Source organism: Artemia franciscana, chromosome 4, assembly GCF_032884065.1.
Source record: "Artemia franciscana chromosome 4, ASM3288406v1, whole genome shotgun sequence".
Taxonomy (NCBI): Eukaryota; Metazoa; Arthropoda; class Branchiopoda; order Anostraca; family Artemiidae; genus Artemia; species Artemia franciscana.
Genome location: NC_088866.1, coordinates 11,057,720 through 11,073,158, shown reverse-complemented (window position 1 = coordinate 11,073,158; position 15,439 = coordinate 11,057,720). Strand labels below are relative to the sequence as shown.

The 15,439-nt window shown below is 35.3% G+C and overlaps 1 protein-coding gene across 2 annotated transcripts in view; it reads left to right on the top strand.

Moving 5' to 3' along the window:
• LOC136025978 (LIM domain kinase 1-like) overlaps positions 1-15,439 on the top strand; it is a 142,758-nt gene that overhangs the window by 36,150 nt on the left and 91,169 nt on the right. For both annotated transcript variants that reach the window (XM_065702108.1, XM_065702109.1), the window contains exon 4: positions 7,013-7,143. In XM_065702108.1, the coding sequence (XP_065558180.1) occupies positions 7,013-7,143 (131 nt within the window). The remainder of the gene's footprint in view (positions 1-7,012; positions 7,144-15,439) is intronic.

Here is a 15,439-nt window from a genome sequence, read left to right as displayed (position 1 = left end):
GCCACCACAGGAGGTTTATGCTGATAGAAAAATAAACCAATAATTTTCTGTCTGTGAAAGGAGGAATTTCTAGCTTACTGAGTTTCAAAGAACAATAAATAAATAATTAATCTAATAGGGTTCGATAAGCGCTTTTGAAAACAGTTCAATGACTCCATTTGTCTATTGAATGCCAAAAATCAATTGCAATAACCACATTGAACGCAGGCTAAGTCCACATTTATCTGAGCAACAGTCGTAAATTGTCTATTTCCATCCTGCTAGAATCTTAACCTCTTAACCCAAAACCGAATTGCAGGATACCGTTTTGCTTACAAATTAAATTCGATTCAAATTCAAAAATTACTTTTTGATAGAATCAGGAAGTGCTACGTCACCATGAAAGGGCTCGGCTCTGTTAATGTGCAATATACTGGTAATATCAGCTGCATGAAATCATTAAATTTACGCTTCCACTTGTTTTTTTTCTCATTTCCATAAATAATGACATCATTAAATTTAATTTGAGAGCTCGCTTTCACAGAAAAAAGGAGGATTGCCAGGGCATTTTGAGCATCCAACACAGAGCATCCGTCATGGTTAGGCAGATACCTCTGTAGGAGTCCATTTCGAGAGAGGGGATGTCTTTGCACAAGGGGAGTGTTTGTTTGGAATAGAGGGCTGCATTTAATTTGAATGTTCAATTCAATGCAGTATTGAAAGATGTATATAAATGAAGGTCGCGCATATTAAGCTTTTTAGAAAACGGCAAGAACACGTACACGTAGAGAACACGTAGATATAAATTCTTGGATTAAAACATATTAGAATGATTCTTAGGTGCGACATATACGCTGAATTTTATCTTCGAGGACGCATCGTTTTGGGGCGTGGCTGTATACTAAAAAAACAACAAAAAACACAAAAACAAAGGGGAAGCTGTATTAAAAATATAGCTGCGATTAAGATGTAGGACAAAGTGAGAAAAATAAAATAAAACAACGGATCTACGATAGAAAGAAAAGTAAAAAAGCAGAAAGAAAAGAAAAGACGTCAGTCACGACCGATATTTTGCCTGCTTAGAACTAGGCATCTTCAGTGCTAAAAACAGAAGTAATCGATAACATTACCAATTCATAAAAAAAGGTATATAGAGGTTAATATCAGATTAAAGGTAAATAAAGGACTGGTAATATCAGCTGCATGAAATCATTAAATTACGCTTCCACTTGTTTTTTCTCATTTCCATAAATAAATGACATCATTAAATTTAATTTGAGACCTCGCTTTCACAGAAAAAAAGGATTGCCAGGGAATTTTGAGCATCCAACACAGAGCAATCGTCATGGTTAAGCAGGTACCTCCGTAGGAGTCCATGTCGAGAAAGGGGGGGGGGTGTCGTTGTTCAAGGGGAGTGTTTGTTTGAAATAGAGGGCTGCATTTAATTTGAATGTTCAATTCAAAGCATTATTGAAAGATGTATATAAATGAAGATTGCGCATATTAAGCTTTTTACCAGATGATTTAGAATCATCATTGGATTTCTTGCCTTTTTTTAACGTAATAAATTCAATAGGTTTGCAATATACAAAACTTACTATATTTCGGGGAATATTAATTTCATTATTATAAAAGGATTGCTTTCTTTCAACTGCAAATTCCAGATATTTCTTTATGTATTGGTTTAGGTCCAGCGCATAAGACTATTTCCTATGTAGAAATATAAATAGTAGACACTCTCTAAGAACTCCAAGAACAACTTACTCACCAAAACGGAATTCATAGTCTTAAAAAAATTAACGTAATTAAAAAAAAAAAAAAAAAAAAAAAAAAAATTGGGATTCTGTCCCAAAACCATGATTTCGAGTTTATGATTACATAACTGTCAATTTATACGATCGTCAGTTCGATGGCTTAAAATGACAGGGTATCAGAATTATCGCCGCAAATATATTTGCACTGATTTTGTTAGTACCAAACGTTTGTAAATTCTTGTAACTAATGAAAATTATCTCTGTATTTTGTGTATTATTTCTTCCATTTGAGTATTTGCTTTGAATCAAACAGTTCGTGGTAAGGAACTGTAAGGAAGGAATGACTAACCGAAACTCTAAAAACGGAAATTTTACATCAATAGATACATAAAAGAATTGGCTTTTTGTGCTGATTCCAAATATATAAGATTTACTAAGTTTAGTGTTAACCCATATATCTATATTACTGCAATTGTAGTCTTTTCACAGATTGTCTTATTGATATTCGAATTCTCTGTGGCTATTATTCAATCTTATGTTTTTATGACTCTAATGACTCTCTACACAAGAGAATAATGAATCAATTAAATCACCCATATCATTTGGTTAATGTTAGACCTTGGCCCTTAAACCTTAGTAAAATTCCCTGGATTTCAAAAAAGAAGGGAAACACCGCCAAAAAGTCGCAGTATCTTAAAAGTCGCGGCAGATTCGTGCTATGAGATTCAGCGTATCTGATAACCTTACTGTAGAGATCTGCAAAAATGGGCAACTTTGTATTTTTTTTTTGCTCGAAGAAAGATCACGAATGCGTGTTTATAATCTACTTGAAAAACAGTCAGAAAATAAAGTCTTTTTTAAATGAAATTGTGTTAACGAAAAATTTTCTGGGAGGGACTTTCTGCGAGGATGGAATTGTCCGGTTTTTTTTTGAGGGGTACTTTATGCAGGAGGACCTTGGTTCATGGAGAGGTTGCCGGATTTCCTGGTATTATTTGAAAGGATCAAAAGTTAGATAAAACAACAAATGTTTTTTTTGAAGTGAGAATAAGGCGCAACTTAAGAACTTAAAGCGAACATAAATTATTCCGTAAATGAGGAGTTGTCTCTTCCTCAATACCTCACTCTTTGCACTAAAGTTTGACTTCGAATGGCTGACTTTGAAACGTAAGGGCTGTTTAATTAGAATAAGACATTTTTTTTAGAAGTACTAAAAAGCTTTAGCGTGAAGAGCGAGGGACTGAGGAGGGGGAAACCCTCCCTCATATATGGAGTAATTTCCGTTCTTTTTGAGTTTTAATGCTGCCCTTTACATTCAGTAAAAAATAAATAAAAAGCATTTAATCAAGTATCGAAGCCATGGAAGCTCTATGAAACACTCCAAAAGTAATACGTTGACTGGAATAGAACTAATTGAACTAAAAACTCTGGAAAGTGTCTAAAAAGAAACGGTGTCTTGAAAATGCTCCCGTAATATTTTAATGTACAAACGTCACAACACTGGTGTATTGCAACGCCTGTGTTTTTTTTTGTCTTCTTTGGAAAAAGTGGTTGTAAACGTAATTGACTCTCAAGAGAAATGATGGACGAGGTTCCATCTTCCCACAAAACAAAGCAATTAATGAACCTCATTTCTTTTTAAAAGACGATGAACTCGACAAAATATATTTGCGTCAAAACTTATCTAATGCTTACTTCTTCATGAAAATCATGCCATCGATGGTAACATACTAGAGCAAGGGAGGTTATGATATCAAGCTATGATCGATATGATCTACTAGAGGGTGAATAGATGATAATTGGAGGTAAATATTTCGATGATAAATATAACATTATTAGTATTTTACTACCATTTCTATAGAATTACCCGCACCAGCGGTGTAAATTGGTGGGGGACACTGCCCCCTTGATTTGCAAAATATCATTTTATGTATCTTCATTAAAAGTGAAAAATACTTGCCTGCCTACATTTTCGTAAACTGGCGCCACTGACCTACAATCCTTCGCCATCCCAAAATTTTTCCGCGGAAACCGATTTTTTTTTTTAGCAACTTGAAAAAAAGTGCGCGGGAATCTATATGTTAGACGTATCTGATTACTTTCATTTTTTCTAAACAGGCTAAATATTGACTCAATTTTCCTTGAGTTTAGGTCCCCCTTGAAGGTTGTTGATTTCGTAGGCTTGTTTTTAGCAGATGATTTATAGAGTGAAGTGGGCTAAAAGTTTTTTTTCAAACCTGTATCAAATTCTTTATACGCTATGTCGAGGTAAGTTTTTTGTTCCGTAGGATTAAAAAATTTTTGTAATAGCTGCAGTCTCAACTGAATGGACTAGATTCGCTTTCAAATCCCATTGTTTTTTAAATTGTGATCTTTTTTTGGCTTTCATTCAGCTCATTTTTGTCGTTTGTTTCTTTTTGTTCTATCGATTGTGCTGGTGAACCCTTTGGTATATCTTGTAGCGAAATGTAACACTCCCTGACAAGTTCCAGTTTGATTCGCCGAACTAATCTTGATATATTACAGGTAGTTTATTTTGTAAACACGGGGGCACATAACGTCTTTTGGTGTATTAAGGTACGTTTGCTGTTGTCAGGAGTACAGCCCTGGAAAACTCTGGGGAATTTTGACTTTTGAATGATCCTAGAGTTCTAGACTGATCGGACAACCAAGACCAAACAGGCTTGGCTTCTCTACTAAAGCCTGATCGGGATAATTAATTTTATTTATGGTCATTACCCCAGGAAATGTCAGGATCTTTTTGACTCCGGATGTATCCTAGTTAGGACTTTATGACTTTTTAAATATCAAAATTTGGATCTGGAATCAGGGGACGGGGGGGGGGTCTTAGATGAACTTGCTGTCCTCCAATATCTTTCGGTCTATATAAACTATAACTTTCGATTTCTCAGTAAATGAGCCCCCTCCAAAGTTTCTACAACCGCGCTGTTCACATGAATAGGTCGGGAAAAATAATAATAATATATGACAGGCACATACTCTTTAATAAGGCAATGCGTTTGCTTGCTTCTATTTTTGAAAATAGCATGTACGACATCCCTTTATCGTTGTCACACCCAAATAATATCGATCATTTAAAATAAAACACTAATCATTTAAATGAACACTTAATAAAACACTCGAAATCTCAGTTTTTTTTTCTTTTCATTGAATCGCTTTTTGTTCTTCTTTTCATTTATTCAGTAGGATATGATCGTGTCTTTTGAAATCCAATTATTTGTACTTCATACAGTCGATCATTGTTGCTTTTTTATTTTGTTTAAGTTATCCATTGAAATATAGTTAATTACTGCTGGTTTCTTTTTAATTAATTTTGATTCGTTTCCTTTGTCCCTATGGTAATGAAGAGTGACATCTTTTTTTTCTAATAAGATTTGTCAAGTCTCCTTGAAAAATAAATCGAAAATCATTTGCATTGTATAATTTTTCTCTTGCACTGAATTCACTTAGGATTTGAATTCATAAGGTTTATTGGAGAGATTGGTGATAAGATGAAAATGTAGGAAATTCTGGTTTGTTAGAAAAGGAGAGACCTGAAACTGGCCCCCTCGCTTTATAAAAATAAGGGACCCGATGTCACATAGTAAATATAGGCCAACTAGTCTTCAAAATAGTCCAAGCAAGATGTTAGAAAGGGTTATAGGTTGCTTTTTTTGGGCTGATGAATTAAGGGTGTTGGAATAAGATCTGGGGTCTTTTGATCCCCAAAGGTCCGACTATTTGACCGTAGATAAGAGCTTTCTTTGAACAGTTTAATTGATAAGTATAGTAAGGGCAAAATAATTTATTAGTAAGATTTCTAGATCCACACAAAGGATTTAGATGTGTTGTTGCAAGTAAAGAGCGACGCGGTTCAATAGTAATCGAAATTCTAAAAATGGAATTTTGACTCCAATAGATGCATCAAAAGAATTTGCTTATTATGTTGATTCCAAATGTACAGCATTCATCAAGTTTGGTGTTACCAAACTTGACTCTTTTGACTCTAAAGTTTGACTCTTTGCCACAATTCTACTTTTTAAAACAATTAAAAGCTTTAGCGTAAAGAGCGAGGCGTTGAGGAGGGGACAACCCATTTCATATACGGAGTAATTTCTGTTCGTTTTAAGTTTTAATGTCGCTCCTTACTTTCAGTTAAAAAAAACTAGTTTTTTTTTATTTAATTGTCACAAAGAAAGGTTCCTTTTCCAGTGTTGCTTACAGTTCTTTGTTTCCAAAAAGAAAAACGATTATGATTATTTTTAATAGAATGATAACCTAATGATTATCTTTAATAGACTCAGTTTTGGCCTTTGATGCTCTGTTCATAAATGCATGTTCTCTGAAGTATGACTTTTCACAACATTATTAGGACAGTTAAAAATTGTTCATCTTTTGCAACCTGTGCATGAAGAAGCAGAATAAACTGTATTGTAAATTTAAGATTTACATTGCTTGTATCCCCCATGTACCCCCTGAGAGCAACTGGTGGCTGGTGCAACTGATAATGATGCATAAGAGACACTGAAACTAAATAATTACTCAAGTGTTCCTCGGCCAGCACAAACGGAGCATGACGTCATCGATTGGAAAAATTAATTTAATTTAATTTAAAATTAATTTAATTTAAAAATTAATTTAAAAACTTAAATTAGAAAATGAAGGTTTAAAAGTCAAACTATTTTCAATTTTAACATATTTAAAGTTTAAAAGTTTCACTATTTTAAAAGGTAATTAAATAAAAAAACAAGTATTTTCAACTGAAAGTAAGGAGCGACATTAAAACATCTCTTATACAAGACAAGACAACCGCAACGCATAGGGTATGTAGACCACAGTACAAGATAGAGGCAGTAAAAAATAGAGACACAAGAGAACCATTACCAGTGCTATCCCCTCTATTTTTGGAAAGTCGGGTAAAGGTTGCTTAAAACCAGTAACAACATTATTAGCCAAACTTGTTCAAGTAACATTTCATCAAAAACTCTCAAGACATCCTGTGACGAAGGGAGGGGGGCGGGAGGGGGTGAGGAAATAACATATTTTTGAAATTTATTTTTGGCTAAACTTTTATATGAGAATATGAAAATTGTATCAGGAGCAGACTAAAATTTGGTTATTCTAATTTTAACTTCCTGTTCTTTGGATGACACAAAATGAAGAAAAATTAATGACAAGAAAGTTAGTTTTTTTTTTCAAGAACAAAAATTTGGTTTAGATTTTCTCAAGGGTAATATTTTCCAATTAATTTTGATGTTGTTGAGTATTTATTTTTTCAGATTATATCTGGACCTGTGATGGCTGCTGGTGACCACACATTTCACCCGGAATGTTTTCAGTGCGCCCAATGTTCATCCTTCATTGAAGATGGGGATGCTTATGCTCTAGTCGAAAGATCAAAACTTTTCTGGTAAGAAAAAAATATAAGTTGATCGATTTTTTAATTTTTAGCAAGCCTTGTGGTGCTATCAATTATTTAATCCTAAATAAGTTAACTAAAACAAAAGAGAGGAAGGTGAAAGGGCAAACAAGGTTTTTTTGCCAGTTTTTAATTTAGTGTCCTTGGCGAACGAATCTTTCGGAAATGGGTATACTGTATAAAGTAGGACACGGAAAGGTATTTTGTAGATCCAATCGTTACCCATTCTCTGTCTTTACGGCTTTAAAAATCTGTTGGCGTATGGCACAAGACAGATGCCTCCTCCTTCACCTAACGCCACTGAGGGATCGGCAATCTTTTAGTTCAAAGAGCTAAATAACCTTTTAAAGACTGTACAAAAGTCAATGAAGTTCCGCAGTTAGGGTGTTAAGTATTTTCAATAAAACGTGTGTATTGTTCACTTTGTAACCATAACTTTCAGTTAAGAATATCTAATCAAAACCAAACAAATATATAGTATATGATACGACATATTATGTGACAATATTACAGAATATTTATATAACAATTATTATATGACAAATAGTATATGACAATTTTCAATTTGTCATATATTTCTTTTTCCAGCTTGATCGGATCAAGATCTGGTGATAAAAATCTATGAAGATCATTAACAGCTTTGTTCAACAGCTCACATTCCTTTGTAAAACAAACCTTCGAATGTTAGATACAATTTTACATGTTCTAAACTTAGCAGTAAATAGTTAGCAACATAACGTTCGATCGTTACCGATGATAACCATAATGATCGATAACGATGAAAGACAAATAAAATGTCCTACTGCACACGTAAGACTACACCTGACATTTCAAATCCATTTTTCAAACTTCATTCTCGAGTTATTTTCTCTAATTTTTTTGCCTGGTAAACTGCAAGGTCAGATTCTCTGGTAAGTGGTTTGATAGCCCGAGGGGATGTAATGCATATGAGAGTAAAGCAAGCAATATTGCTCACGAATTATAGACTCCGTTTTCTCGGGAATTAACCAATAACAACACTTTAAAATATATTGGGGTGATAATGCGGATATTAATTGTTTGGAGTACGTCCAATTTCCTAGTATTCAAGTTGACAGGTTTTGGGGAGAAGTTTTAACGTGATTGTTCTTATTTATTTCTTTAGGCTCATTTTGATTGCGGAAAATACATAATCAGAATGGGAAAGAGTTCTCAAGAGCCGCACTTTGACGACGAAAAAGCCAAGTGTGACTCGCGACTCGGAGTTTGCTAACCACTGACATAGCATAACAATTTTTCTAGTCCTTCACTAACCAGAAAAAAAAAGAATGGCGAAAGTCCTATATAGCATATAGTCTAAGAGTCAATAATGGATGTACTAAATTTCTTGAGCCACAGACCTCTTGGATATAAGCTATTTATTTATTAGACTTTTGGTAGAAAACGTGATCCGTGTTTTTTTTTCCTGCAATACTTTTTGGCTTCTTGAGACCACCCATGACTACTAAGGAGAATCCTTATAAGTATTACGAAACAAATTTTGTAGATGACATTAGACTTAGTTTGTTGACATTTTGTTGGATAAACGAGAAATAGCCTAGCGTAAGTGTCTATTAGATCCTTAAGTTTTTCCGATGCCCTTGTTTTATAGATGCTAAACTGCTTCGGTGTGGAATGTTCGAACAAATTATTAGACATAACTACTAACGTCTTGTTTGGGATTATGATCAATCGACATGACTTTTTTCTTAATCTATTTACCCGTTTTATCCAACTTAGATACGATTTATCTTGAATATAAAGCCGGTATTTAAAAAAAAGTCCAATTTTAGGGACGCCCTGTCACCTAGAAGTGTACGATCCCTCTCTGTAGGAGCCGGTAGTCAGAACTCCTCAAAATGGCTACTACACTTCGAAGGCTTGTCGCTTTAGGGCAAAAATATCCCCGCTAAGATGTTATCTGAAATTCTCTCAGCACAGCCTATATAGACACCAGTTGCGCAAACATTTTTCAAAAGCAACACATAGCTATTGTTGCGACATTTATTGGCACTGCGTCCAGACACTCTCGCAGTTGGCAACTTGATTCCACAGCCTATATAAAACGAGTGGACGGATAATAGATAGACATATCTATGAACAAATGAACTAACATAATTTTTATACAATCCTAATAAAGGGGGGGGGGGGGGTTAATGCCAGAATTAACTTTAGTCACAACACAATTTTTTTTTCACTCCAGAAATAGAGCCAATATCTTTCCGCTCTGATTGGTTTTGGGAGCGCCGGAGGTTAACGCCTAGTCTAAAGATGTGTGTTGAAATCCTTCTATGGGCAAGATACGACTCCGAGCAACTGGTGTTTATACAGGCTGTGACTCTCAGTAACTTACACCGTTCAGAGGAGGTAATACTATCTCCTGAAAAGATTTTATATGAATTTCCAATGGTAGCAGTATCTTTTTGAGAAGGGTGTAGCGAAGCTTTTGAAAAGTAGAAGAGGCACTTAATCCCGAGGGTTGTAGCTAATGCATTCATCTCTTTTTCTTTTATATGGGATCAATTTTTGTTTTAACGGCTCTGATATGCTCGTATATTTTTCATGAAACAAGCCATGGACTTGAGCATTTGACCCTTACAAATGAATTAGATTAGATTTATTTTTGTGAAAAAAGTCACACACTTGGTAACAAACATAATAGCAACTATTAATTTATAAATGAACAATTCAGCAACGTATACCCTACATGCTGTGATTGACTACTGTACAACCACAACAAGCATTTCAACTTAGTCTCTCTGTAAGGCTCTATGGCCAGGAAAAGAACAGGGAAAAACAAAACAAAGAAAGAAACAAATACATCCAAAAAACATTTTAGACATAATACACTCACGTCGCCAACCTAAACAACCCCCCCTACTAAAAATACAAGCTAGACAAGGGGGTAGTACATGATCACCTACTCAAATAAACAAAAGGCCCAATCTGGAGCCGTCAACTCCATGGAAAACCGGGAAAAACTTAATTATCCACAAGAAATTCTCTAACATACTTTTTGAAGATACCAAAGGAGAGGCAGTTCCATGCAGACACTGAGAGAGTGTTCCAAATCATATTACAAGCTATCAGATGGTTGAAGTCAGACCGTATTGATGGAGTCTAAGGTATCTGTAAGTTATTGGAAGTGCGGAAATAACAAGTTGATTACTCAGAAATATAAGATATATTACTACACGAGGCAGCAGGAAGCTGCCCATGTAACCTTCAAAAACTGAGAGAAGCACAAGACAGAAAATAAAGAGATCTCAAGTCAAGCAAGGGTTTAAGTAGGGAACGTTTAATGTCCTGTATAAAGAGTCCTTGCTTTATTATATAGTTTGGAAACTGGCTTCAGTGACGAGGGAAAAGTTGACATTTAAATAATAGAACAGTATGAAGAATAAGGCTGAACTAGACTGTAAAATAGGATTCTAAGAGTTACCATGGAAATATATGGTATAAGTTTTTTAAGGATCCCGAGGCTTCTGGAGACTTTCATTTTAATGAGGTCCAATATGATGCTTCAAGGAGATATTTTCATCAAGCAAGACGCTTAGGAATCAAATGCATCGATCCCTAGGTCTACTAAGGGTACCCCTCGATGCGTGTATTTCATTTAAACTGTAGCAAACCCTTGAAACTCTTGATAAAATAAGCAAGTATGACTTTCCAACATTTAAGGGAAGGTAATTAACGCCCAACCACTGAATAATTCTTTCGAAAAGGGTAATCATATTTGAACAGAGATCAGACTCAGTACTACCGGCTGTACTAAGAGTACTGTCACCCTCAAAAGCAATAAGTGTGTTGGAGAAGGCGAATTTTTGTCACAATTATTGACAGATGCAGGTTGACAAAGACGACAGTAAGTGTTAGATTTTAGATTTTGAACCGCATTTATGGGGTCGTTAACATAAATTAAAAAGAGCATCGACCCAATCACATATCCTTGCGGAACGCTAAACTCTATTTCAGACGGGTGAGAAAAGAGCGGATCAACCGAGATGACTCGATCACGTAATTATGATAGAAACCAAGGCTAAGTACTCCCTCTTACTCCAACATTGAGTAGTTTCTGGAAAAGAATCTTGTGTGTTATTGAGTCAAGTGCTTTTTGTACATTAAGAAAATGAGCAGCAGGTATCAGACCAGAGTCAAGAGATGTATGTAAATAATTCGAGAGAGTTGCACATGCATGCTCAGTTCAGTGCTGTTCCCTGAAACCAAACTTAGAATCATGAAAAAATGCTTAGAATTAAGAAAATTAAGAAGTCGAGCAAGCATAGCTTTTTAAAATTTTTTACTAAATACTGATTAAAGATATGTAGGACGATAACTTGCAGGGTTATTCCGTGAACCATCTTTAAAAAGAACAATAACACTAGCACGCTTTGAAGCACCCGGGAAGACACCATTTTCACAAGAAATATTGATAAGTCTCATAAGAGCAGACACGATGCCAAGGAGGATGAAACTGACAACCTTCGTAGAAATACGTTGTGGGCCAGAAGATGAAAAACTCTTCAAAATATTGACAATTCTGGATATTTCAACTTCAGAGATAAGCTCCAAAGCCATTTATTTAAGACAAGGTTGTCCTAAATCAAGGTAAGACCTAAAATCATTTGTAGAAGAAGAAGGACTTGCAGAAGAGGCTGCAGTTTTCTCTATATTGGCAAAGTAAGAAGTAAGGACATCTTAAAGTTTTAGCTGTCCATCTACGATTTTACTGTCAATCAAAACACTTGAAGGGACAGAAGGGGGCCAAGAAGATGGCCTGATGACACGATTGATCACTTACCATGTTTTATTAATATCTTTACCGCACACAGAGAATTTACTATTGTAAAATGACGATTTGGCCCTCCGGCCAAGTGAATTGTAACATCTTATTTAAGCTTTGAAAAGCTGAAGTTGAGAATCGCGCAATGATGGTTTATAGGACCTGTAAGCCTTCCAAAGATTATTTTTTCCTCCAGCTTTTAAGGAGTCCAGGAATCACCCAAGGATATAGAGGGGTATCTATTTCCTTTCAGCACTATCTTCTGATTAAACTTTGTTCATAGGGGACATTTTTTTTGAATTTTGAGATTTGCCAACCTCTCCAGAGGTTTTCATTCTGTGTCTTCTAAACTATATAAAAAAATGGTTTTTAAATTATATAAATTTGGTCATAAAGACAAACGCTCCTTAATTATTACAAAGGCTTCTAATTAATTAAATGCTCTTTAATTAATTTTATTATGACTCCTAACACATTTCTATAAACATTCATATGGAACCTATACTGTAAAATGAGAAAGACATAGACTAACTTAGTAGGATGGCTTCAGATATCCGACATGGCTCACAATACGATGGAGTTTGCAGACATAGCCAGTTATTATTTAGTATTACCTCAAATGTATAATATTGTTTTTGAAAATTAAACAAGAAAAACTAAAGCTTAGGTGAGTGTTAACCCTCATCAACCTTGTTAAAACTAAAATTTACTTTCTTTTTGAGTAAAACGAGAATTCAACAATAAGTTTTGTTTGCTTGATTATATGCTTGTCAAAAACTTCGAATTTTCTTTTTGTCATGAATGCTATGCCAAATATTGAGAAGAAGTCATGTGCCGTGAAATGGCAAATATAAGGTAATAGAAATAGTTGAAAGTCAAGTCGAAATTCGTAATAACGACATTATCTAGCCGAACAAATTGTTTGTAATTTTCTAGTTTTCGCAATGACCTTCTTCGTTCGTTTTCAGGCTGCAAAAAGGAAACTATCTGATCTGTGAAAATAAACGGCTGATTATTAAATCTTATCCAGCTAATATTTATAACTTGAAGGTGTCTTAGCCGAGTGGTTAGCGCTCCCCACTTGAAATGCTAAAGTCAGGGTTTTTGAACCCTGGTGTCTCTGGTTATTTGGTTTGGAACGTGGTCAATGGCGTGACCCTGTAAGCTCAGCCAGGTTTGACCCAGCTTTACATGGGTACCTGGAGAAATTTGGAGGAAAAAACATGGAAAGTGTCTGGTGATTTGGTCTCAGCCACGTATTGTACTCCTGGCCGAAGGCATCGAATCAGGAGATCCACATCCGAAAAAGTTTTTTTAAAGTAATATTTATAAAGTAACAAATGATTGCAAACGTATGTTAAATTTGTAAATGGAACTGCATTTGCGTCTAAAGGAACGCAATACATTGTGTCACCTTTTCAGGTACCAACGCCAAAATATGGCCAACGCTCAACGTTAAGACACTAAGTGGTAGCCAACGGTAGCCAGCATTAGCGATAAATGGAAACATTTTATGTGATATCCCCGTTCCTTTTTCCTTTGCCGCGTTACTGGAAGTTATTTCTACAGTTCTAATTTTATACCCACGGAGAGTCAAAATCATCTTGGGTTTATCAATGTATTTTACCGTCATTGACGGTCTAGTAATATAGTGTCTTTGAGTACACTTATATATTGGAGAAAACACTGAAATAGTTGCTTTAGTGGTCCGGAATTACCAACTTTCCTTTCAAAGTAACCGCGAACTAGATGCATTTGACTATGTTTTGCTTTATTGTTTTCTTCGTTTACCGAAAAGTTAGCATACTTTTTACAGTAAGTTTTGCAAATTCATTTAGGCGTATTGTTGTATAAAATTGTAACCGAATTTAAGTTGTTCGGTTTTCGTCACTTAAGTACATTATCCAAATTACTTTTCTGGACTTCTTCTTGATCTTGCACCAGGACCAGGCGTTTTCCACCTCGCCTGGCATCTCAATTTATTATTTTCCTTGGGAATTTCCAGACTTAAGACAATCACTGCACATGGTTCACTTTAAAACTTCACCCTCCAAACGTCAAGTACATGGTCGATATAAGTTTGCACCTCTAAAAACGAATATTGAGACTTCTATGATGATTTGGAGGCCAATGTGTGTCGGTTGAGTCCTGTCTGAATCTCCTTTTCTTGAAAAAAAAAGAAGGAAAAAAAAATATTCGCGGTTAATATGGACCAAAGTTTCTCATTCGTACGGAAGAATCCATAAACCTGAAGAAAAAAGTTGGTTGAAATGATTGAATTTGATTTTATTGTTCTGCTTGGGATGAGGTCACCTTGATTTTATCGGAGAAAGGATTGGCCGGAAGTTTTAAGTTTCTGAAGTTTAGTACCATATTTCAAATTGTAATCCTTACCAAATGTTCTGTATTACCGTCCTGAGAAACTCTGGAAATTCTCAATCTTACGTTATTTCTTCAGCCTGGATTAAAATTAGAAATTTGAAGAATCAATTCAAAGGAGCACAAGGTCAGTTACACTTTTCAAATCCTGTAGTTTTGATAGTTGTCGGCCGTTAAAGCTCAATACAAACCATGTGCAGTTTTCACAATCCTGAATCAAGTGCATTAGGGTTCAGGCAACACGCAAGATTAGTCTTTTTTTGGTGTGGGGGGGGGGCGAGGGTAGTCTTAGTTAAAATATGGATAAGACTATCTAGAATTAATTATTCATGGAGTATAGAGGAAATCATAGAGCAATTGTAAAGATCTCTAGGTCTTAGGGAGGCCCACTGCGCACGTGACTGAGGTGCAGGATTATTTCCTGCGATTGGCGAATTTCAATAACATTCTACGCGTCTCTTGTTCATTTTTTTTTTGTAAGAGCCGAGTGAAAAGTGACAGGTCAAAAATCTTTTCTTGAGTTACTGAGCTCTCCATGTGATTGGGAACTGAGAGAGCAAAATTTAAATACTCATAGTTTCTTTTTCTTTTCATGGTAATTATGGTCAGTCGCATTGGACCTTCAGGGGAAAACATATAAAGCGCGTCCAAGCACAAATGCTGAAGTCATTTTTTTTGCTGAACGGGGCAATGGTGTAAATTTACGAAAAGTCATGGGAAGGGGAAATGTATTTTCCAAAATCTGTTCTGAGGGCCAAATTTGTGTTTTTTCAATTTTGACAATAAAATACCATAGAAGGTATTTAAAATAAAAAAATACCCCCCGAGAAGGTATTTTTTCACAATCTAGGGGAAGGAGCAAAAAAATAGAATTTGGAGAGCACATACCCCTCCCTCCTGCCCAATTAACGCCACTGACAGGGCGTGCATTTGAAGAAACGCCAAAAACAGACGAAAAAAATGAGATCTACGATTTCATTGAATTATGAATGGAAACCACAGCAAATTTTTGGTAAGGTGGAGAGCGAGGGCCTCAAAACCCACTCTGCACACGGTACTGAACATATCTTATTTTTTGTTCTCTCTGATGTTTGTTTCATGATAATT